A 25,189-nucleotide genomic window follows, 5' to 3' on the forward strand; every position below is an offset into this window, starting at 1 on the left:
AAGAGGTCTGTGGTAGTTATTGCACATAAGGGGCTTGGAATTATACAGTCTTGAAGGTGACAGCGTTATATGCAATAAAATCTCAACAGCACAACAATCTTCAAGTTGCATGACCAGTTTTTAGAAGAAGTGCCAGAAAGCTCCTCTGTGGTTTTGCGTGTGGGTTGCTGTATTTATTCCCCAGGTTCCTCCCACCTCCTAAACCACTAAATTCTTTCTAAATTAGAAATGACTAATGCAGGGGTCTTGTTGTGTGTGTGTGTGTGTGTGTGTGTGTGTGTGTGTGTGTGTGTGTGCATTTTAAAAATTATTATTATGAAAGGAAATCCGTGCTGACTGCATACATATCTTAACATCTGTTGGGAAATTCTCTGCAAATCTCTTTGTTGCTGTCAACTGTTTCATTCACATATTTTAGATCTGCAACTTTCTTCTTTTGTCCCCCTTTTGTGTGTGTGTACTTGGCTATGAGAAGTTGGTGGTGTTGACAGAATATAGTTCACACCACTCTGACCTTGTGATGAAACTTCCTCACAGCCACAGGGGGTCCTTATGAATCAACTCCTAATCCAGCTAATCCTGATCGCAACAAAATCATGAAAGTGGCTCCCAGTGATGTGTGTTTCTCTGCACAGATGCAGAGAGGAGGAACAGTGCTGAAAATAAATCAGTCCAGTGTGATGTTCCTCGCTGGCTGGGGGAGCCTGTGTGTGAAGCTGGGGACGTCCATTGTGTTCTGCCCCATGCGGCCTCCAGGGGAAAGCCAATGAAAAGGGGACTTGGCTGTATAATGGTGAGAAGAGTGCTTAGAGCTGAGAGGTGATGTCAGCCCCACAGAAGCTGAGAGAAGTGAGCTGGGGTTAATGTTATGCAACAAGCTGAATGCGCTGTCACAGTGTGTGTGAGTCCTTATTGTGTGCGCGCGATTCTGGAAGGTTGCAGCTAACACACTTGGCTTCGTAATTTCGCCTTAAACTGATGCCAGTGCTGAATTGCATGCTTTCTTATACATAGGTGGGTTTTAATAATAATAATAAATAATTATAATAATAATAATTAGCAGCAGCAGTAGTAGATGGTGGCGGTGGTGCTGTTAGAGTCTGGTGCTATCATCATATCATTTGCAGCAGGATTAGCACTATCCGAGACGAACGAAAGTTCCCAGTTCGCTTTATTTTGCAAAAAGTGAACTGGATTCGGATTATGTTAGCTAACATACCACCCTTCATATCTGAAGGTCACAGGGCGGCTCACAACATAAAAACACAAAACAAGAACACAAGATACCTCGGGTTAAGTACAGTGGTGCCTCGCAAGACGAAATTAATTCATTCCGCGAGTTTTGTCGTCTTGTGATTTTTTTCGTCTTGCGAAGCACGGTGTCGGGAAAGTTTTGGAAAAGCTTCAAAAATCACCAAAGTCTTTAAAAACCTCAAAAAAGGCTACCACACCACGTTCTATGAGTTGCTCCTCGAAGTCAAGTCGCAACTGTATTAACGGTGTTAAGAAAAAAGAAACAAACTTGCAAGACGTTTCCGTCTTGCGAAGCAAGCCCATAGGGAAAATCGTCTTGCGAAGCAGCTCAAAAAACAAAAAACCCTTTCGTCTTGCAAGTTTTTTGTCTTGCGAGGCATTCGTCTTGTGAGGTACCACTGTACTTAATTCATTCTGGAGGTCCATACTTAACCCGAAACTGTTCTTAACCTGAAACTGTTCTTAACCTGAAGCACCACTTTAGCTAATGGGGCCTCCTGCTGCTGCCGTGCCACCGGAGCACGATTTCTGTTCTCATCTTGAAGCAAAGTTCTTAACCTGAAGCACTATTTCTGGGTTAGCGGAGTCTGTAACCTGAAGCATATGTAATCTGAAGTGTATGTAACCCGAGGTACCACTGTAAAGCAAACATAAAGTGCTTGCGCCGGCAGCACATATACCGTACTAATAAAGCAAACATAAAAGCGAACCAATGCCGCCAACCCTGTCCCATGAACGCATTGGAAAACTACACTCCCTTGCTTGCAATGCTTCCGAAAAAGGATTTCCATATTGCATTTTGCATTACGTAACGCACAAGCAAACTTCCTTAGATTTAGATTATTAGTTTGAGAAATGGGTGCCTTGACCGAGGCAGCTCCATCCTAGGAGCTGGTGTCCAGGAAGAACTATCAAGATGGAGGGAAACTGTGAGAGGCTGCAGGTTTGGGGGTGGAGGTAGAGAGTGGGGGTGGGGGTGGACGGCTGACCTGACCTGATTGTGTCCAACAGTGAGGGCAGTTCTGCTTCAAAGCCACTCAGAAAGAAGCTGCTTAGGCAACAACAGATGGTACAGCAAGCAGCTGGCATAGAATACTTGAAAGAAACTGTACCTTGTTCCATAATATGTTCATTCTCCTTCGTCTGCCTGGATCTGAAGTTTTCCTGTGTTTTGAAGTGTGTCTCTGTGTGTTTTAACCTAAAAATGAAGTTTTGTTTATTCTCCTCAGATATTCTGCATCTTTTTTTAAAAAAGACATTGTCACAAACACCTGCTTTTTAAGTGTCCCAATGAAAATAGCTTTGATTTTTTTAAAAAACAACTACTGTTCTTAACCACTCAGGAAAACAATTACACATTCACAGAAGGGCCATTCAGAGGTTAACTGCGTAGCCCAGTCTAGGGAGCAGCTTATTGCTATGGGACAAAGCAGCAATTTTCCTGTTATTCCTCCAGAGGGATATATGTGTTTCTCTGTGTGAATTTCATATATGGAAGAAAGGATTAATCCTTATTTACTCTAAATTCTCCCAGTAGCTAATGAAAAGTTTTACTCAGTAGACAATCTGTGCTTGGAGGTCCCGTTTTCAAGAGCAAACGTACGAATACTATATGATACCATTATTTAAAGCATTAAAATGTGATCTTCTGGACAAAGAAGTCTCATTGACAACAAGGAGGGATTAGAGCAATTTGTATTAATTCTCTCTACCACATATGGAACTTTTTTTTGGTCAAAATGTTAGATTTCTGCCCCTACTGTTGTACTAAAGAAATGGTTTATAACTCTTCCATGAGAATCATCATCGTATTAGAGAGCCAGTCGTATGAGAGCCAGTGTGGTGTAGTGGTTAAGAGCGGTAGTCTCATAATCTGGTGAACTGGGTTTGATTCCCCGCTCCTCCACATGCAGCTGCTGGGTGACCTTGGGCCAGTCACACTTCTCTGAAGTCTCTCAGCCCCACTCACCTCACAGAGTGTTTGTTGTGGGGGAGGAAGGGAAAGGAGATTGTGAGCCGCTTTGAGACTCCTTCGGGTAGTGATAAAGCGGGATATCAAATCCAAACTCCTCTTCTTCTCTTCATTTGTCCTTCAGAAAGTGAAAGACTGAGAGAGATTGTTAACCAATGTCTAATCCCCCAAGGCAGGCTTCCTCAACCTCGGCCCTCCAGATGTTTTGAGACTACAATTCCCATCATCCTTGACCACTGGTCCTGCTGGCTAGGGATCATGGGAGTTGTAGGCCAAAAACATCTGAAGGGCCGAGTTTGACGAAGCCTGCCCCAAGGAAACAATGTCTAAGGACTGGCCATATCCAGATATCCACATGTTTTGGATGTGCGCACACTCTAGTACTAATTTAAAACCAATGACTAACCCTCAAAACCCCACGTCTACCCGTCTTATTGAGGCAGGCGTTGTAGATGTAACAACGGGAGAGGGGGTTGGGTAGTACTTTAACATAAAGTCTGAAACCTCTGTCTACGAGCCTTTTCCAGGCAGGTGTTTTAGAGGTGTTTACTGTCTTTAATGCAACTCTGTATTAGCTCTGGAATTATTGCAGTGGGCATAAGGACATTCCCTGGATGTTCTCTCTAGTCTAGAAAGAAACAGAGAGGCTTCACCTAAAACCAAACTGGTACCATAAAGCTTTCTGCAGACAGGTTTTCTGGGCTGTTAGGTTATAAGGGAATGGGTGGAGATGGGTCCAACACCCATTTAAAAACAAAATCTTACATCTATAAAGACATTTCATGCTTCCCATCCTCTTCCAAATGCTACGCTATGACAAGAACAGAGGCAGAGAGATGAGGTCCAGCGCCGAGGGCCTTCTGGCGGTTCCCTCGCTGCAAGAAGCCAAGTTACAGGGAACCAGGCAGAGGGCCTTCTCGGTAGTGGCACCCACCCTGTGGAACGCCCTCCCACCAGATGTCAAAGAGAAAAATAAATACCAAACTTTTAGAAGACATCCAAAGGCAGCCCTGTTTAGGGAAGCTTTTAATGTTTAATAGGTTATTGTCTTTTAATATTCTGTTGGAAGCCACCCAGAGTGGCTGGGGAAACCCAGCCAGATGGGCAGGGTATAAATAATATATTATTATTATTATTATTATTATTATTATTATTATCATCATCATCATCATGTGACATACACACTGCCCAAGCTTGCACCCCAGAGAGGTCTCTTTTGTGCTTTCAAATGATTGTTAAGAGTTTAGCCCCATTCTGTGAGTCAGCTTTTTGCTACTCCTTTACGATCAAATGTAATTTACTATTGTGTGTGGTGCTTGGTGTTTTAAAACAGTTTTTATGTATCGGTGAGGTACAGAGTGTGGCCTAGGGCTTGGTAATAGGATATACAGAGCCTTTCACCTCTAGGTCAGGAGTTCAAATATGCCTCAGGTTAGAAATGACTAGAAGCTGCTGGCACCTGGCAGCTGTTCAAGGGTCTGAGAAATAATGCAACTTTTTCTGGGCAGGTGTCCACATCACAGTTATCGTTCTTTGTGCTCATTGTAGAGGAGAGGGTTAGCATTTCACAAACTGCCCTCCAAATACGATTGGCTATTTGCTAGAAAGGGCATTTATATGTATGCTATCCTAATACAAGATAAATTTCCACCATTATTTGAGCAGCAAGATGCCTTTGCGTGAGCAGGGTCATCCAGGTTGGAACATATAAAAACCGTTCTGAAAATGCCTTTTTTAAAAAAGTGTTTTAAAAAATACATTGAATTTTCTATAAGGCTCACCATCGCCATCTAGTGCCAAATTGTATATTGCACTTAAAACACACTCAAAACATTTTATTTGAGCCATACAGTATAGCCAAGTCTCAGGTTAGTTGAAGGGCGGGATTAGTTGTGTGGTGTGGGACAATCGTGTATCTTTAAGCATGTATCCACACACAAAGGGGTGTGTGTGTGTGTTGTGGGGACAAGTGTGACAAGTGTGCAGAACTTGACACTTTCACTGACCTTTCCTCATTGTGCTCTGCTGCTTTCAGAAAATTTTGAACCTGCCTAGCACATTTCCTGTACAGGAGCTGGGCATAAACCCCCGAAAAGCAGTGGGATCTAGGCCCCCACCTCTGCATGGGGCATGTGTGCGAAAGATGTGTGCGATCGGCCCACACGTCTAGTCTGCACTTCAGTTCTGGTGGACAGACCAACTTGTTAGCCTCTGCTGTATCTCGAAGGCTCTTTCCTAGATCAGAGCGTTCTGAGGTAATGACTGGGTTCTCCCACACCCGCTCCCTGGCTAAATTCAAAGCCTACTGATGTCATCGTAGGGGAATGGATCTGCCAGGGAACGTTGCAGCCAGGAACTCCCAGGAACTAACCGAGTATGTTTTTAATGTGCATAGAGGTTGAAAGGGTGGCTGCTGCTCTGGTCCCAGAGACAGACAGCTTGGACCCAGAACAGTTCACATGCTGTCTTTTACAGTCGTATCCTTTTGGATAAGGCGGTGTGGCAAATTTTAATGGAAAGCAGTAACATTCCAACCTGCCCATTGCCAGGAATGAGACCCTCAAAACGCTATTACAATAGGCGTATAACTTATATAACCTGTCAAGATGAAGACTTGTACATTAGCAAGACACCTCGGCATGCTTGCTTAGCATTTTCCTCTGCTGCAGCCGTGAAAATGAGAACATCTACAATGTTGTCTCAAGGAGTATCTAGTTATTTCTCTAAATCATCTTTGCCAACCTGGTGCTCTGCAGATGTTGTAGGACTACATAGCTGGCTGGGACTAATGGGAACTGTAGTCCAACAACTTCTGGAGGGTACCTGCTTGGCAAAGCATGCTCTAAATGACCTCTACACTGGAATCAAATCCTGACAAGATGGGAGTGGAAAGAACAGATGTATCCCTTGGGAATGGTCCTGGGTTCCAAGCTATCACATGAAGCCCAATGGTTTCAGTAGCTGGGAATGTTGATTCTTAGCTCTGTCTAGTTCATCAGCTATGACTGTTCCTTGACTAAGATAACCTGGTCTGTAATCCATGCCCTGGTAATGTCGCTTTTGATCCCTGCAGTGGGGCTATGTGGGGCTGCCCTTAAAGAGGACCCGGAAGCTTCAGCCAGTACAGAATGCTGTAGCCCAGCTGCTGCACAGTATCTCAAAGTAAAGCCACATGCAACACCAACCTTTTGGGATCTGTGCTTGCTGCCAATATGCTACCAGTTTCAGTTTTGAGTGCACAAATACCTGAAGAGCTCAGTGTAATAGGGCTCAAAATACCTGATGGATCAACTCTCTAGGTTTTTAGATTTTTGGAGGAGGCCCTACTGGTGATGTGCATTTCCTATTGTATGCTGATGTGTAGCAGGTTTTTCCCTGTACGGGCACCTCAGTTATGAACCTCCATCCAATTGGAGATACAATTGGCCCCTTCTTTTCACCTCTTTCTGCCAGTGAATAAGGGGCACCATCCAAGCTTTGCGCTTTAAGTACACTGCCACTTACACACACACACACACACACACACACACACACACACACACACACCGGACTGTTAACAGTGAAATGCAAAAGCCACACCTGCTGTCTGATAGTGCTTGCATGCATCTATGTTGCCATTTGCGTGCACAGAAATTTCAGTTCGATTTTTAGCAGTCACCACCTCTCTTGGTCATGAAATTTAGGTCCCACTCAGAGCCGTCTTTCCCATAGGGCTTAGTGGTGCGTCGCGCTAGGGTGCCGGCCTCTCAGGGGCGCCCCAGCAAGTGCGGGAGCTGCGCAGCTTTGCGGGCAGCCTCCCCTTTCCCTGCACACCCGCCAGCTGTGCCCTGTCAACCATATGGCTAGCAGGCACACAGCTTCCCTCCCAAGCCTCTGCGGGGATTGCTCTCCCGCAGTGGCATGGGAGGGGAGTTGCGCCCCCCCCCCAGTGGCTGGCAGTGAACAGCTTCACACACCCACTATCTGTGGTAATTTGGGGGCGCTGAGCAGATATTTGCACTCTGGTGCCACATCTGCTAAAGACGGCCCTGATCCCACTCTTTACTCATATGAGCCTCCCCCCCCCCCCATGTAGATGAAGTCTGTTGAGTTATTTGGGTGGGATCCTGCTCTGCTTCCCAAATTAGAGGCTGGGCTGCCTGCTATATGCCTTTTGTCCTTCTCAGTTTTGGGTGCTATACTTGTGGAACTCCCTTTATCGTAGCGAGTTCAATATCCCGCCAGATGTTGTTAGACTCCCATAATCCCTGACTATTGGTTGGAGGTTGATGGGAGCTGGAGTTCAACAACACCTTTTGAAGTGTTTTGTTCTTCCAAACTTTTGGCCATCCGGTTTGAGTCTTCAGACGTTACCTTGAGCAGTGAGTGTTGTTGGTTGTGGGAGTTTTTAATTGGCTACTGCTGTTAAGTAAGTGGTTTTGTAATCTTTGCAAGTTTTGTCTAAAACCATGTCAGCTACCTTGATCCCTGATAGGGTCAAAAAGCAGGGTGTAAATGGGAATAATAAAACCGATGATAGTTGTATTCCATAAAGTCTTCAGTTGGTAGGAAAGGCCAGGATGTTATTTCCCACTTTCCTATGCAGAGAACTATAATAACTTTCACAAGTTACCTGCTTTCCTGAGAAAACGCGGCTTAAAACCAACATAAGGAGGTTGTGGTCAGCTAAATGTAGACTTCCACGCCATCTATTTCTCCTTATTGATATTATCTTGAGTTGTTATTGATCTGCTCCATAGTTAAGTGGGTTGTGGCCTCAATGAAGAAGTTCAGGATGCGACCAAGTAGCTCTAGAAACGTGAAACCTCCCAAGAATGTTTTAATTTATTCTTCATTTGCAGTGTAAAGAAGTATTTTTTTTTATTGCATTGTACTTTTGTACAGTGGTAACCTCGGGTTACATACGCTTCAGGTTACATACACTTCAGGTTACAGACTCCGCTAACCCGGAAATAGTGCTTCAGGTTAAGAACTTTGCTTCAGGATGAGAACAGAAATCGTGGTCTGGCGGCGCGGCGGCAGCGGGAGGCCCCATTAGCTAAAGTGGTGCTTCAGGTTAAGAACAGTTTCAGGTTAAGTACGGACCTCCAGAACGAATTAAGTACTTAACCCGAGGTACCACTGTAGTTACCTTTTTTGATTTATTGCATTTTTACTAAGATCTCTTCATATAATTTATATGTCGTTATTTACAACTTAAACACACAAACATGAAAAATGCCATTGTTTTCCATCCTAGTGGAAGAAACAATAAAAAAGGGGAGGATTTTTTTTTTAAAGTTGAAGAAGAAAACCACTGTCATTGTGGTGTTTAACAGAATCTTTCGCAACAGCTTTTGTTCTGGGCAGATTGTTTGCTATGTATGTTTGCATTTGTCAGGGTGCCGTCTCTCCCTGCTCAGAGTCTACCAAACTCACCCAAGCAGACTGTCTGAATTATTTGATCACAGACCACTAGTTTTCCATGGCATCACAAGTGTTGTGGTTAGCACTGGAGCACACTGTGCCAAACTGCCATATGTGCTTAGGCCTATCAATTCACTTACTCACCATCCATGAATATGGCGTACTCCAAGAAAGGAACTTGGCTACGTTGGCCATGCTTGTGCTAGTCTGCACTACTAAGCAAGTAGGAATAGTAAAGGTAAAGGGACCCCTGACCATTAGGTCCAGTCGTGGCCGACTCTGGGGCTGCTGCGCTCATCTCGCTTTATTGGCCGAGGGAGCCGGCGTTTGTCATCAGACAGCTTCCGGGTCATGTGGCCAGCAGGACTAAGCCACTTCTGGCAAACCAGAGCAGCACACGGAAACGCTGTTTACCTATTTATCTACTTGCACTTTGACATGCTTTCGAACTGCTAGGTTGGCAGGAGCAGGGACCGAGCAACGGGAGCTGATCGGCAAGTTCTAGGCTCTGTGGTTTAACTCACAGTGCCACCCGCATCCCTAAATAGGAATTGGTTTCTATATTACTTACTTACTTATCAAACCTTTATTAGGCATTATACAAATAAAACCATAGAAGAGAAAATAAGATATAAAAGCCTTGAAATATATATAAAAAGGCAGCAGTTGGCTACATACATATATATATATATGCATGTAGAGTCAGTGGTTTTCCTTGTTAACCTGCTCCTTGGAGAACTGCTACCAAAAACTCGGCTACCCCCGCCGTTACCCTTTGGTCAACGTCGGATAGGCAGAATCCCACACATTCACCTTGCTGGGGTTCCGGACCACCCAAAAGAGGGGACAGCACGCGTTGACGGAGCGTACTGTACAATGGGCAATGAAAGAGAATATGCTCTACGGTGTCCGGGACATTCATAGAACATCTGCAGAATCTCTTGTTTCTAGGAATGTTTTGATATCTTCCCCTGACAAATGCTGAGGGAAAAACATTCAAACGGGCCAGCATAAAAGCCCTACGTTGGGCTGGGATTATTAATTTAGTGACGTAATTGGCTCTGCTGTCTAAGATATTTAAATCATAGAATATGGGGGAGCAAATTTTGTTTACAGCTGCCATAATATTTTGTCTCTCGACATCCTTTAGTCTAGTTAGGATATTATGGAAAATGTATTGCTCATTAGAATTGTACAGGGGCTCCAGCTCGATGCCTAAAGATTCAATCTTTTTTTCGAGGTACTGATACCATCTTGATTTATAGGAGTCTTTGAGCAAATCAGCGAGCAGACTTGATGGAGGGCAGCGAAAATGGCAGCGTAACCAGTACTTTATTGAGGTGGACCAGGCCCAATATTCCATTGTGTGTATGCCTATTTCTGCACACATTGTTTCATATTTGATCACAGCTGGGAGTCCAAGAATACGTCTCAGAAAGCTGGAGTGAATCTTTTTTAAATCACTGTTATATGCTTGGACCCATAGCGGGATTCCATAGAATATCTGGGATTGCACTTTTGTTTGGAATATCTGATTGGCCGCAGGAATAAATTGATTGCCTTTCTGATAATAAAAACGGGCAACTGCTGATGAGGTGCACTTTGCCTGTTTTATGGCATTTGTGCGATGATTTGCCCACCCTAAATTGCTCTGGAATAAGATTCCCAGATACCTATAGATTTTCACTTGTTGGATTTCTTGCCCTCTTATTTTCCATTTCTCTAATTTCCAACCATTCGAGAAGACCAAAATTTTTGTCTTCTCATAATTTATAGAGAGTTTGTTACATTCGCAGTAAAGGATCAGAGAAGATATAAGACGTTTCAGACCCAAGCTCGTTAATGATAGTAGAACAGCATCGTCTGCGTATAATAACAGAGGAACTGGTTTCTGATTAAGTTTAGGGGCATGTGATTCTATTTTTTGAAGGTGATCTGGCAAGTCTGATAAAAATAAATTAAATAGAAAAGGGGCAAGAATACACCCTTGTTTTACCCCTTTCGAGTTTGGGATGTCTGATGAAAGGTGACCTTTGGTGTTAAGTTTGACTTGACAGGTATTGGAAGAGTATAGATTTTGTATTAGAATCAATAAGCGCTGATCAATTTTTAATTCTGCGAGTTTCCTCCACAGCTTTGGGCGGTCAATTGAGTCGAATGCACCACGAAAATCTACAAAAGCAGCATATATCTTAGATTGCCTTTGAGATCTGTATTTTTCAACCAAATGCATAAGTATAAGGCAGTGGTCTAATGTAGAGCAACCTTTGGAGAAACCTATTTGTTCTTTCCCTGGTAAATTTAGATTTTTCATCCAGGTAAGGAGTTTAGATAAAAGGTGCTTAGCGTAGATTTTCCCTATCACTGATAATAGGCTTATCGGTCTATAATTCCTTGGTTCTTTTGGGTCGCCATTTTTAAAGATTGGGATAATTATTGATCTTAACCATATCTCAGGTATGATCCCATATTTATCTATGAGAGTAAACAATTGAGCTAAGGGTTCTGCCCACCAATCTATATAGGTCTTGAATAATTCTATTGGTAGACCGTCTGGCCCAGGAGATTTCCCCGATTTGAAATTTTTAACTATCTCTCTAATTTCCTCTTCTTCTACCCTTGGCCACTCCTGGAGTTTATTGATTTTATTTTTAGTGGTTTCATTTCCTTTAAGTTCACTGTGTAGATTGTTAAATGTGAGGGCGATCTGGCTGCGACATCTGTCACCCCATTGATCGCCAGGGTTGATTCGGCTGATCTGGCTGGCTAGGCGGGTGTCCCCTTCCTCCCTCACCGCTCCATGTGCGTCCCTCCCGAAGCTGCGCGCTCGGTGGAAGAGGACGACCATCCCAGATAGAAGGAGTGTACCGTTCTTCGGTCAAGGGTATACGATAGCTGCGCTCCCCTGCTAGAACCTCCAAACAAGCTCAAGGTTTCTATATTAATGTACACCCATATATTAAGAGCAAAGGGATGCGGGTGGTGCTGTGGTCTAAACCACTGAGCCTAGGGCTTACCGATCAGAAGGTTGGCGGTTCGAATCCCCGCAACGGGTGAGCTACGGTTGCTCTGTCCCAGCTCCTGCCAACCTAGCAGTTTGAAAGCAGGCCAATGCAAGTAGATAAATAGGTACCATTGTGACGGGAAGGTAAACAGCATTTCCGTGCGCCGCAAGCCCAGAGTCGCCTTTGACTGGGTAGTTGCTTAGGACAGAATCTTTTCAGCAGCGGCACCAGCATTGTGGAACTCTGTACTCCAAGGAGGTTGGCTCTTCATGTCATCCTTCTTGGTCTTTTGGAACCAGGCAGTGTTACCAGTAAGTGCTTGAAGGTAAATATAATACAGTGGTACCTCGGGTTACAGACACTTCAGGTTACAGACGCTTCAGTTTACAGACTCCGCTAACCCAGAAATAGTGCTTCAGGTTAAGAACTTTGCTTCAGGATGAGAATAGAAATCGTGCGGCGGCAGCGGGAGGCCCCATTAGCTAAAGTGGTACCTCAGGTCAAGAACAGTTTCAGGTTAAGAACGGACCTGCAGAACGAATTAAGTTCTTAACCCGAGGTACCACTGTAATTAAATAGCAGAAAATGTATGGAGCATACAAATTACAGTGGTACCTCGGGTTAAGAACTTAATTCGTTCTGGAGGTCCGTTCTTAACCTGAAGCACCACTTTAGCTAATGGGGCCTCCTGCTGCTGCCGCGCCGCCAGAGCACGATTTCTGTTCTCATCCTGAAGCAAAGTTCTTAACCCGAGGTACTATTTCTGGGTTAGCGGAGTCTGTAACCTGAAGCGTCTGTAACCCGAGGTACCACTGTAATGATGAACTTTTCCAGACATTATACTTAACAATGTTATACTGACAGTAAGAGCTGTTTGACAGTGGAACGGACTCCCACTGGAGGTCGTGGACTATCCTTCTTTGGAGGTTTCTAAGCAGAGGTTGGGTGGCCATCTGTCATGGATACTTTAGCTTAGGTTCCTGCATTGCAGAGGGTTGGACTAGATGGCCCTCAGGATCCCCTCCAACTATACAATTCTGCGATAGCTGTTTTAATTGTGAATTTTCATAATAGTTTGTGAACAGCTTTTAGGAATGACAAAAGAAAAGGATAGAAATATGTGTACAGGTTCGCTCGTCTTCCTGGGTTGATCAGAGTGTGTTAGATGTGTGAGGCTGATGTGTCAGTCTTGATGTTAAAGGTGTCACATAAAGTGGCATTTTCTTGTGGAGAGGTCTTTTGTTCTTTGAAAAACTGGAGCAGAGTTTTGGGGGAAACAGTTTGGAAAAATTATCAAGCAGATGTCTGTTACATTACATTATAAGGTCTTTACACTTTAAAGATTAAAAGAAAAAAACTACAGGAAAGACAGTATTCACACATAGTTCTTTCCTTCTTGTGTATTTTTTTTTGGGGGGGGGTGTTATGACTTCCGATCCATTTATATCAACTTTTTTTAAGAACTGTGAACAATTACATTGCAATTAAATACAATTAATTGTATTAAATGTAATTTTAAATACATTACAGCTTTTAAGCTCGAAAACAATCCACTATGTGTATATATAAATATACATATATATATGCTACTAAAATATACAATGCTACGTAATTGACGAAATTCATTTTCATGGGAATAAAACGCTTTTAAAACCCATCTAGTTATCTGTCACTATTCACTTATTGGGTTTATGGAGAAAGGAAAGAGCGCAGCTTTTCCTGCTGACTATGATGTAATGCTGATTAGCTAAATTTGCCTTGTTAAGTGAGATTAATATAGTTTGACAGCACCTTGAGTAAGAAGCAATAATTTCTGTTGATACTAAACAGTTGGTCACTTTCAGTAGAGATGAGGAATGCTGTCTTTTGTCTTGCAGAAGACTGGACCTCTTGGCTGAAATTAGTGTTAAATTCCATATATTCCAAAAAATAAAATAAGGTATAGATTTGGGGATGGAATGGCAGAGCATGTATTGTTCCTATGGGGATGTAGAGATTTGTTGTCATGTGAACTGTAGGTTGGAATATCAAAATCCCACCGGTGTCTTTGTAAGCTGAATTAAAGCTTCAGAACTGATGTCCATGTAAACTTTGTTACAAAAAGCATAAATTACCTAGCAATGAAGGCGAGGGGCTTATTTGCAAACACATTGTTTTGAGATGAAAATTTAAAACTGAAGGTGAAAACCAATTATCCAATGTTTTTGTTTCATCTTAATCAACAAACAATTGTGTCCTTTGTTCTCTCTATTAATAAATTAAACGTGGGGCCTGACAGCATCTGGAGAGCCACAAGTTCTTCATCCCTGGTTTAAAAGATGCTTTAACCATTTACTTTTTTAAAAAATGGGCTCTGGCCCAGAGTGCATTTCAGTTTGTGGACAGCGGTGCTACTGGTTTCTGCAGTTACCTCTGCTGTTCAGCTGCATCACATGCCATTCTAGAGACGATGGAGGGATGGTTTTGCATGAGGTGGGGATGGAACAGTCCCAGTGCATCTTTGGATCATGGTGCTCAGTTCTCGAGATACAAGCAGTTGTGACTGTTATTGAATTTGTCATTTTATTTTTAGTTTCCTTTTGTTTTCTTCCTCTATGGCTGCAGTCTGCCTCTGGAAGAAGGTACAGGGTTATAAAGACTAGGACTAGCCGCCTAAGAAACAGTTTATAACCAAATGTGATTTTGGTTTTAAACACAGTGTAAGGTAGTCTCTGTGGGAGTATATTGTATTTAATTATGGGGTATCAGAGTTTTTGGGGGGCTAACCAGGAGGGCTAACCAGGCTGGGATAGCAGGCCTGTTGGTTTTTGAATGTCTGATGTAGAGTTTTTCAATTTCGTTGTTCTGTATGGGACAATGACAATAAAGATTATCGTATCGTAATCCTGTATACCTGGGAGTAAGCCCCACTGAAAACCATGAGACTGAGTAGAGCTGTATAGGATCGCACAGTCTCTGACTTCATTTTAGCTTCCTTTAGAAGCTGCATAAATGTGTCTCCTTGTTAGGTTTCTTGACTTTCTAAAGATAAAATTTGCCTTGGAATCCAAATTCTGGTACATCCTAGCTCACTGTAGCGATTCTAGACACTTGGAATTGATTGCTTAAGTGTAGCTGACTCTGTTCCTCTGAAACTGCACCGTTATGTGACCCTAACTTAACAGTATTTCTATGTTTTAACTAGCAGCAGCAAGACATACTAATGCTCATTTACTCTTTCCCTCCTACCTCCTTTTTATGGAAGATAAACATTTCCCCTTCTGCCATTGCCAAATTATTTAGGAGAAGAGTGTAAATTGAAGTCATTTATCTTGAAATGTGCCATTGCAGCAGACTGTTTATACAAGTGCAAGAAATTGTAACAGAGAAATATTTGGTCTGGTCTGCAAGGGAAAGGTTCCTTTTTTTCCTTTTGTTAATAAACTTTCTACGTGTGGAAATTTGGGTGTGATACTGAAAGACCATGTGTCTAGCGGGAATCAACTTAACACACACCTCTGTTTGTGAAGTAGGAACAATTAATTGATTTATTTTTTTTTATATAAAGGGAAATTTCTGTCTTTTTGCTGCACTGTAGATGAAATTAGCTCTCTTTAAAATTGCTTCAGTTCTTAACTGGCTACAGAACATTCCATGCATATGGGAAAGTTTATTGGTGGCCTGTGAGCTCTTAGAATGTGAATCCAGAGTAAGTTATTGTTGGCTGATCCCAGGTTGTAAATATTTGTCTGTCAGTTGGTGGACGAGTGAGTCGGGAGTTAAGTTACACGCGCCAGAAGATTGGAGAAGAGGCCATGTTTAATCCCCAACTCATGATTCAGACACCGCAAGAGGACTGCGCTAATGTGCTAACAGCAGAGGCGCTCCGACAGCACCTTGATTCTGCACTTCAAGCCAGCAGGGTACACGTGTATATGTACAACAGGTAAGGTGGAATGGAGAGAAAAGACTATGTTATTTTAACTTCCCGGAACTAAGAATAGCTTAGGACCTGACAAGGAGGTGCAGGAGTGCCGTGGTCCCACTTTGAATCCTCCTGCTGTTAACACGTGAAGACGAATTCATGCAGAGGAGATAACGCAAGCTTCAGATGGGCATCTCTGCTGCGCAACTTTCCCCTTTCGGCAATGCAGTGGGAGTACAGTAAATGGGATTGCGGCGGACTTGCACATCTGCTTTTCAATATTTACAACCCTCCCAGCAACTCGTGTTCCTGGAGGGCCACTTTGAAGGAAGCAAGCGGAAATGGGCCGGTGCCTTCAGCCTCACAGTGGCTGTCTGTCTAATTCTTTTAGCCACAGATGCCTCTTTCTTGGTTCCTATTTAGCATCTCAGTTGGCAATGGGGGAAAGGGGATAGGCAGCCCCTCGAGAACGAGTTTTCGCCCTGGAATCTCCAGGTGTTGAACTTAGCTTAAAATGTCTGAAGTTACTCTGAACAAGGTGTTTCAGAAAATAATCGTTCATGCCTCTATGGTACTCATACAGATTTGGTATTGATATAAATGAAAACAGAACTTCCCCCTTATTTAATTTTTTTTTATTTGTTGGTATGCTGACATATATAAATACTGCCTTATGAAAATCTGTGATGCTAAACAAAGTTTTTAGTTAAGGTTAATAGCACAGGTTTGGACCTAATCTTGAGGCATTTACAGTCTGTCATATTTCAAAGTCAGAAGCTGTTTTCGATACAGCGTAGATAAATGTGCAGCATAAATTTTGCCTGACACACTAATGCGTTTCCAAGTAGCAAAAAGTCCTTAGTGTTCACCAATTGGTAACATAATAGTCACTCCAAACAATTTGTCTACAGTACAGTATTCCAGGTTTTGCTTTTCAAAAGTCTTTAAGTTGGTGTCCGATAAACGAGAGAGGGTTGTGTGTGCAGTCAGTTTCATTGCTTCCAAAGGGTGAAGGAAATGCATTGATTGAACAACCAAGTCAACACCATATGCCACTATAATCTTTCAGGATTTTAGCTCCATAGAGGTTAACTAATATAATTCAATATAATTCAAATTGTAGCATGCCAGAAGAGTGACAGGGTGTGTCATGGCAAAAATGATGCCTGCAAAATAAACCTCCAAATGAGCAAAACATTATTATTATTATTATTATTATTATTATTATTATTATTATTATTATTATATAGCCTGCCCATCTGGCTGGCTCCCAGCAGAATAGTAAAAACACAATAAAACACCAGACATTAAAAACTTCCCTAAACAGAGTTGCCTTCAGATGTCTTCTAAAAGTCAGGTAGTTGTTTGTTTCCTTGACAACTGAAGAGAGGGTGTTCCACAGGGAGGGCGCCACTACCGAGAAGGCCCTCTGCCTGGTTCCCTGTAACCTCACTTCTCGCAGGGAGGGAACCAGCAGAAGACCCTCGGAGCTGGACCTCAGTGTCTGGGCTGAGCAATGGGGATGGCAAGGCAATCATACCACATTGGACAGAATACTTGACTGCAGACACATCCAGACATAGGGTTCCCAACCATTCCTGCACAATTCAAGCCCTGTTTACAAAGTAGCGTTCTCTGTAACAAACAAAAACTGCCCTGTTTTGATGATTGCACAACAGGCCCCTTATTCAGGAGTTAAGAGTGCTTCATCTGTGCTTTACAGTTCCCCTAAAGGTGTACCACCTACGTGGGGGACATTGAAAAAATAAATGTGTGTATTTATGGTTTTGGTGTGATTTGCTCTTAATTTTTTACAGACAATGGAAATTGGAACACTTATGCCATAAATCAGGGGAACCGATCACAGAAGGTTACATGGACAAGGTACACATAATACGTTGTATTCTGCACACGCTTTCCTCTGTAAATAATAATTTTGCATTGAACTCTTTATCGTTTCTTAATTTGGCGTGTGCTTTTTTTCTAACTTTGACAGATCATAGAACATCTTTACCCTTGTTTAATTATCACACCTTTGGACTGTTTCTGGGAGGGTGCAAAGTTACAGTCGGGAACTGCATATCTACCGTAAGTGCTGTTTTCTACAATATAAACCAGCTTGGACTGCATGGTAGCCTTTCACATTATTATGATTTGCTCTTATGCTGCACTGGCAACAAAATATCAGAATTCACATATATGTGACTTTGACGGGGGTTTTGTCTTAATAATGGAGGTGTGTTCAGACAAGACTCTCCATCTGCAGGAATGTAGCTGCATAGTCACATCAGACCCCGGGTACAGCTGCAGCGGTTTCACGAAAGTTTCACATCCATGTGTGTCTGATCCTGACTCAGATGTTGCTTCCTCCAGGCATTCAGCTGCCGCCTCATGATTGAGCCATTCCACAAAGACCATGGACCAGCTTATAAATATTATCTCAACAGACAAATTTTTATTTGCAACCTTTAGTCCTCCTCTTTAACAACCAATTTAGCATTGACACTGATGTGATTGAGTTTTGAACTTCATCGAGGGTTGTTTTCCAGGGTTGTTTTGTGCGTCATTTTGAAAATCTGTGTGCCCTGTGTTTTAAGGTGCATGCCGTGGAAAGGAAACAAGTATGCAAATTTCTGGAAAATCGGTCGCCTGGTAGATGTCCTGAGTTTTGGCAGTGCTTCTTCTCAGATGAAGTGTGCTGTCACATTTCAGCTTTTCACACATCTTTGCACAAATGTCCTCTAAAAGCCAACAACCTTGAAAATAACAACTCAACTTTTTTCCCATGCAAGAAAAGAAAGGAAAGAAAAGGAAAATAAGATAGAGCAGCTCTGTCTTTCTGGGCCTGGCCAGGGATGCTTTCTAAAGTGTTGTGTAAATGGTTTCACAACACATTCACCGTCTTGAAAACAAATGTCTGTGAATGCAATGAATCTGAATCTGTTTTCAAGCTACTTCCATCATACTTTTAGAACGCATTTCCCAGCAGCAACAAAGGTTATTTTGAGGGAAATAAGCTTTGCTCCCTCCTTGTTCTTAATTCTAACGTACAATAGTACCGATGGCCTGACAATTCTCTTTGGCTGAAAGTATGTGAATTGTCGCCTTGAATTAAAAATAATAATCTCAGGAAGAAACTAATCCTTTGTTTATCTGATTGTTCAGTGGCACAAGGTATCTCTTTTGGAAGATTGTTATATGTAACGTAATGTGTCCATCAAAGAGTTAATTTTTAATCAGTTTAGACATTTTTGGTTAATTATGCAAGACTTAGCTTTTGTGTTATTGTCTTTGCCCTGGTTTGCATGTCTCTGTAAAAGCAATTTGCAATGGCCATCTCTTAACCTTCAGTGTAGAGGGGTTTTGTTTTTTTTAGATGGGGGAATAAGGGGGTTTGTGTTTTCTGGTTGGGAGAGTTTGAATAATGACTTAAGCCTGGTTAAGCAGATACAGTAGTTTGAACCGCAAAATAAGGCAGCCAAAAGCCTTTATAGTCTCTCAACATCATGAAATCAAAACTGGAGGTAGGAGAAATAGAAAGACAGTCATGATGGTGGCAGCAACTAGGGCTCAGGCATTTTTGAGTCGATGGCTAAGTTCACAAGAGTTTGAAGGCACACAGTAACTATTAAGTATAAAAAAGCGAGAACCTTATTGATTACATATGAAACGTGTATTCAGAGGCAAGCAATTCCTATGTGATATGAAATTCTTTCTCCTTTTAAAAGTAACTAAGAAGTCAGTAATCCCAATTTTAAAAGTATTGAAAGGCAAGATCAGACATTAAATTTCTTGTCCATTTGAACATCCCTGGCCACACACATGATGTGGCAGTTAGATATCAAAGAATATCGGCCAACCTTAGTCTCTGTAATTCCACAGCCAACTACAATAGTGTCATCGCAGTTCTAGAAACTGCATTTAGGTAATATTTGTAACCTCCCCATTCAGATGTTACAGAAAAAAAACATTTATTTTGGGCTGGGTGGGACTATTCACACGAACAAGTAATTTGTTGTATGAAACCAGCCCTAAGATATGATTTCTCAACCGTCTTCAACAGTGGCTACTGAAGAATTGATATCACATGTAGCACAGTTTAAAATAGGCAGAATCAAGAGTAAGTTCTACCCAGTTAATAGGGCATAATTCACTTTTAGGGTGACTCATATCCATAGTATGGGCTTTTGATGTTTATAAGGAGGGGTGGGAGGGGGAGAGGTGTATATTGTGAGTCAGTGTGAAGATTCTTGATGCCTTTTTGACCATTATGTTCCTACTCTTTTGTTTCTCCAGAGGGAAACCCCATTTGCAGTGGACCAACTTTGACCCCTTAGAATTCTTGGAGGAGTTAAAGAAAATAAACTCGCAAGTAGATACCTGGGAAGAAATGTTGAATAAGGCAGACGTTGGACATGGGTATATGGATCGACCTTGCCTGAATCCTGATGATCCTGACTGTCCTATCACAGCACCCAACAAAAATTCAACCAAAGTAAGTTAGCTTGGCCTTTGTTGGCTAACTCAGGAAATGTGGAAGGAATGGTAGAACCCTACAATGCTCTAAGCCAGCTGCAAAAATAAATTTCAATTAACCCTCCTGAAAGTCCATTTTATAGGTGCATGTGGGCAATGTGTTGCCTACAGCTGTTCTTAGAAATCTGATAATAACTTTCATATTGATTATTTTTTTTAAGTGTCTCTACCTCATGATAACTTGAGATAAATGATAAATGATTATGATGTGATTGGGATGAAGAGTCCTGGAAGCAAATGAAGATATGATAAACAAAACATAAAATGGATTCCAGAACAAAAGAAAACAACAAAACCCCAAAAAGATAAAATGGAATTCAGACGTGATACTTTCAGCTCCTCAGAAGAAGAGTTGTGTGCAAATGTGCCAAATAAATAAATGGCTGGCATTGCCACCTGGGCAGAACAGTCTTGACCAGTCTTGTTTACAGTGTTGTTTCACGTCCTCAGAGAGAAGATTTTTATTTCAGAACTCCTTTCAGCTTTGTAAAACAGACCATGGCTTCACCGCATTTTGATTTAGCACGCCTGTTGGAATTTCCATTGCATGTGTTTGTTTATGGGTTGCAGACTGCTTTCTGTCTGTCTCCATAGATCTTCATTTGCTTGTTGCTCCCGGTGTCTCCTGAATATGTGTTGTGCTTTTTGGATTTTCAATTGTGGGCACGATAGAAGGAGAGAGCGAGCGAGCGAGCGAGCGGGGGAATAGGCAATCTTGAGAAAGAGATGAAACTATTCCGTATGAGTGTCTTCCTGGGTGTGTTGATTTTCCCAGCTGTTTGTAGTGACACGCAGTACTGTCTTCAGCTTTGTTTATGCCCTCCTGCAAAGCAAGGGATTCTAGGATATCAAAGTGACTAGATTCGTGAGGCCACTAGGGCAGTTCACCAGCTATGTCTACTAAGTGCTAACTGCGACTGCCATGTGAAATGTGTATCCCTGTTCAGCTTCCTCCAACTGTTCCTACGAATTGGTTCTCTATTTTGGCTCAGGAACATGTTTTATAATAGAGGCTGCTTTTGATTTAAATTATAAGTGGCAATATTTGAAATTTGCATGCATATGTGTATGAACAGAGAGAGGATAAGTGAGGAGGAGAATGAATGTGTTTTAGAAGCACGCATTATTGGATGAAAGAATCCCAAATTCGTTGTGCATGTTAAAAATAACTGTCTTGCATTCAGTTATCACCGAGCTATGATTGTGGAACTGACTTTGTTTTATGGTTTTAGTAGCTTGGATCCAGAGCTCCCTTTGTATGAAGAGAAGTCACTTCCACTCACACTAGGGTGGGCTGCTGGTTTTGCTTGATTCTGCCCCTCTCCTATTGCAGCCCCCTCTGCAATGCACACCATTGCAGAGATTTATGCTTCTGGGGGAGAACTTGAGGGGCAACAAAAGGAAGAGTCCCTAAAAGAATACTGATGTGCCCATAGATGCATAGGATTTGAAACTGAATGAACTCCCTTGCTGTGGTCACTAAGCTTCAAGGCAAAATGGGGCCTTCCCTTGCTTCCAGTTCTCCATATTTTGTTTGGTCTGCAGTCTAGAGACAGGAGCAATTTAGTCCAGTGTCAGAGGTCTATACTCCATGGAAGGCAACAGGAATGTGACCTTACAGATTCCTTGACTCCCTAGGTATATGAATGTAAACAGTAAGAACCGTGCTCTTATTTGGTCCCTCAGCAAATGGAGAATGTTCTGGCGGTTTCGGTCATATTCTCTACCTTTTCTGGGAGCTACCAAGGAAATGAAGTAGTCAACAATTTCTTTTTTGTTTTTGGTTGACAGTCCCCAGTTGCTGAACCCACCGGAACATTTGCACCCAAAGGAGCAAAATATATACTAAAGAACAAAGTTCTGTTGCTGTTCACCTCTCTAGGGAGTCAGAGTGCTAAAGCTCTGTTACACTTCCCTGAGTCGTTTGGCCAGCCCAAGTCCATTCCAACTGACCATTAATTATACAACTTCAAGAGGAGTTTTAATTGCCTGAATTAAAGAATAGGCTTTACATTTCCATGGCAAATATCATTTCCAGTGTGAGGGGGTACTAGAATGGGTATTCCAGATGATACGGCAACTGTATTTTCCAAGGGTGTTTACTGGAGGGCGAATTACAAAGGACTGTGTTTAATTTGATAACTGATGGTTATTTAGTCCTGACACTTATTAGAAGCCTAAGACCTAGTCTGGGTGTACATCGCCATGTAAATGAATCACGGCTGAAAGACAAGGTCTTTGACATGTGCTTCTTCCGTCAGCCCACAGCTTGCGTGGATTTAACTTGTACATTTTCAGCTTTATGCATGTGGCAAATTAAAAGTGAAAAATAAATAAAAGGGGGGCAGGGTTCCTTTGAAAAATGACTTTGTCAATCTCACCCGTCATTGAACACAAGGGGTTTTGACTACACGGTTTGGCTTTAGGCACAATCCCCGGAACATAACCCCACGTAAATAAGAAGTATTTTTACAGTGCAAGTATGCTCCTGACTACTGCTTAACCCACACCCTGAAGCCTTTCAGAGCTTGCTGCAGGATTTCTGTGTGCTAGCAAACTTGTCTTTGGGGAGTCTCTGAATTCATCGTAGTGGTCCTGTTTCATTTTATTGTCTTGTGCTTTCTTATTGGCCTATGGCTCTGTAACATCTTTTGTTTGCCTTTTAGCCTCTAGACGTGGCCCTTGTTTTAAGTGGAGGATGCCATGGGTTATCAAAAAAATATATGCATTGGCAGGAAGAGCTGATCATTGGTGGCACAGTTAAAAATGGTACTGGGAAACTTGTCAGGTAAATACCAGTGGCCTTGTCTCATATATCCTGCTTCTTTCTTTTGGAAAAAAATAAAATTCTCTTGAAAACCTTTGCTACCTGTGGGCAAGGTGTTGCTAAGCTGGGTTGTCTATGGTAGGTCGTGACGAAAGAAATCTTCTTGCTGAATGTTTCCATGACAATTTAATTGCTTTCTAGAGTAATCTTTCTTACTACGTATTATTTGAACGTTTTGACAGTTTGTACTAGTTATATATGCTTTCTGTACAGTGCAGTTCCACTTTGGCTGTAGGTCATCTAGAGTTACTGCTATATTACGGGTTCAGCCAACTTGGAAGGGCACAAAATTGTAATTAAAGTGTAGTTCACATTTAAGCCACAGTGCTTTTGCTCACGCTTCACTCATAAGGTCTCTGTAGCAGCAGGCCTCTGTATTTGTTTCATACGCAAAAATACATACGTATTTTTTTCATGTTGTAAGCTGCCTTGAGCATAGTTTGAATTGTGGAAGGGTGGTATACGAATAAAGTTATGTATGTATGTTTGGATCAGGAGAAGAAAAAGCAAGCGATGTATTATGGAAACTGAGTTGCCAGAGAGCATCCTTCACCATCTAATAATGGAAAGATTTTCAGCAATTCAGCTGGGAAAATAGAATTTGTTGTTCATTCAAATGTTCATCACTGTATGCCCAGGGTACGCTTACATAGACCTTACATGATTTAAATGCATTCTGTCTCGTATGTATAAAAATTGGGGGACTGGTTTAAGGTAACGATCCTGTCTTCACTGATATAACCTCACTGCAAATGAAATAGTTCTAGTCCCTGGAACAAAGTGACCCCCAATAATACCATAGCTGGCCCTTCTGGCAGTAGGGAAATTAATAAGTAGCTCACAATATTTGTAAGTTCCAGTGGATGTGTACCAGTTTATATATATAATTTGCTTTATTTCTCCAACATGAATTTGAGACATCGAACAATGCAAATTATTTTAAAACGATGCAATATTTTAAAGTAGTAAATCACATATACCAATATTAATATAAAAATACTGAACAACGAATATTTATAGCTACAGCATTTAAAAAGTAAAAAGCCAAAAAAAGAAAAGACTTTCCCCCCAGGTGCATGGCATCCTGTCTTACAGAGGATTTGTTACAAATTTGACTTTAAGCAGGTGGCTATCAGAGCCTAGAGATAATTTGTGACTTTATTCTGTTTTATCTCCCGGCATTTATTCCCCAGCTTTTTGACAAACACTCAAGGTGTTTTTCAGCCACAAAAAAGCAACACATAATGAAAATGAAGCAGAAATGAGGTGAAGCGTATTAACGTACAAAGCCTCCTTTTGCTTCGACAGCCCCTTGATCCACTTGCTCCTGAGTTGGCTTTTCCAATGAGCAGCAGTTCTCCGAGGTCTCAAGCAGAGATCTTTTCCAACCTTGCTGACCCAAAGGTCCCTTCAGGGTGCTCGTTTTAGGACGCCAGGCACTGTAAACGTCTTCATTTAAAATGTCTGCCCTAAACCCTTTCCTCCTTCTAAACTCCCACCTCCCTTCCTCTTGCAGTGCCCAGGCTTTACAAACCATGTTTCAGTTAATGACTCCTAAGCAAATGTACGAGCACTTCAAGGGGTATGAGTATGTTTCGCACATCAACTGGAATGAAGACAAAGCAGCGGCAATTCTGGAAGCCTGGCAAAGGATGTATGTTGAGGTAAAACAAGAAACCTACCTGGTGAACCATTTCTGGTTAGCTTTCCTAGTTGTTGTTGTTTAGTCGTTTAGTCGTGTCCGACTCTTTGTGACCCCATGGACCAGAGCACGCCAGGCCCTCCTGTCTTCCACTGCCTCCCACAGTTTGGTGAGACTCATGTTTGTAGCTTCGAGAACACCGTCCAACCACCTCATCCTCTGTCGTCCCCTTCTCCTTGTGCCCTCCATCTTTCCCAACATCAGGGTCTTTTCCAGGGAGTCTTCTCTTCTCATGAGGTGGCCAAAGTATTGGAGCCTCAGCTTCACGATCTGTCCTTCCAGTGAGCACTCAGGGCTGATTTCCTTAAGAATGAATAGGTTTGATCTTCTTGCAGTCCATGCAAGAAGATCAAACCTCTCAAGAGTCTCCTCCAGCACCATAATTCAAAAGCATCAATTCTTCGGCGATCAGCCTTCTTGATGGTCCAGCTCTCACTTCCATACATCACTACTGGGAAAACCATGGCTTTAACTATACGGACCTTTGTTGGTAAGATGATGTCTCTAGGCTTTCCTAGTATGCTTGTGCAAATGTCCATGGTCTATAGAAGGGATGGGAAAGCTACTGTTGGGAGTCCATCTC

At 42.2% G+C, this 25,189-nt stretch overlaps 1 protein-coding gene across 3 annotated transcripts in view; it reads left to right on the forward strand.

The window, feature by feature from the left end:
- Window positions 1-25,189, forward strand: part of PTCH1 (patched 1) — a 112,293-nt gene that overhangs the window by 39,808 nt on the left and 47,296 nt on the right. For all 3 annotated transcript variants that reach the window (XM_028748954.2, XM_028748955.2, XM_028748953.2), the window contains 6 exons: window positions 15,373-15,562; window positions 17,359-17,425; window positions 17,538-17,629; window positions 19,838-20,036; window positions 22,744-22,865; window positions 24,421-24,568. In XM_028748954.2, coding sequence (XP_028604787.2) covers window positions 15,373-15,562; window positions 17,359-17,425; window positions 17,538-17,629; window positions 19,838-20,036; window positions 22,744-22,865; window positions 24,421-24,568 — 818 coding nt within the window. The remainder of the gene's footprint in view (window positions 1-15,372; window positions 15,563-17,358; window positions 17,426-17,537; window positions 17,630-19,837; window positions 20,037-22,743; window positions 22,866-24,420; window positions 24,569-25,189) is intronic.

This window comes from Podarcis muralis, chromosome 11 (assembly GCF_964188315.1).
Source record: "Podarcis muralis chromosome 11, rPodMur119.hap1.1, whole genome shotgun sequence".
Classification (NCBI taxonomy): Eukaryota; Metazoa; Chordata; class Lepidosauria; order Squamata; family Lacertidae; genus Podarcis; species Podarcis muralis.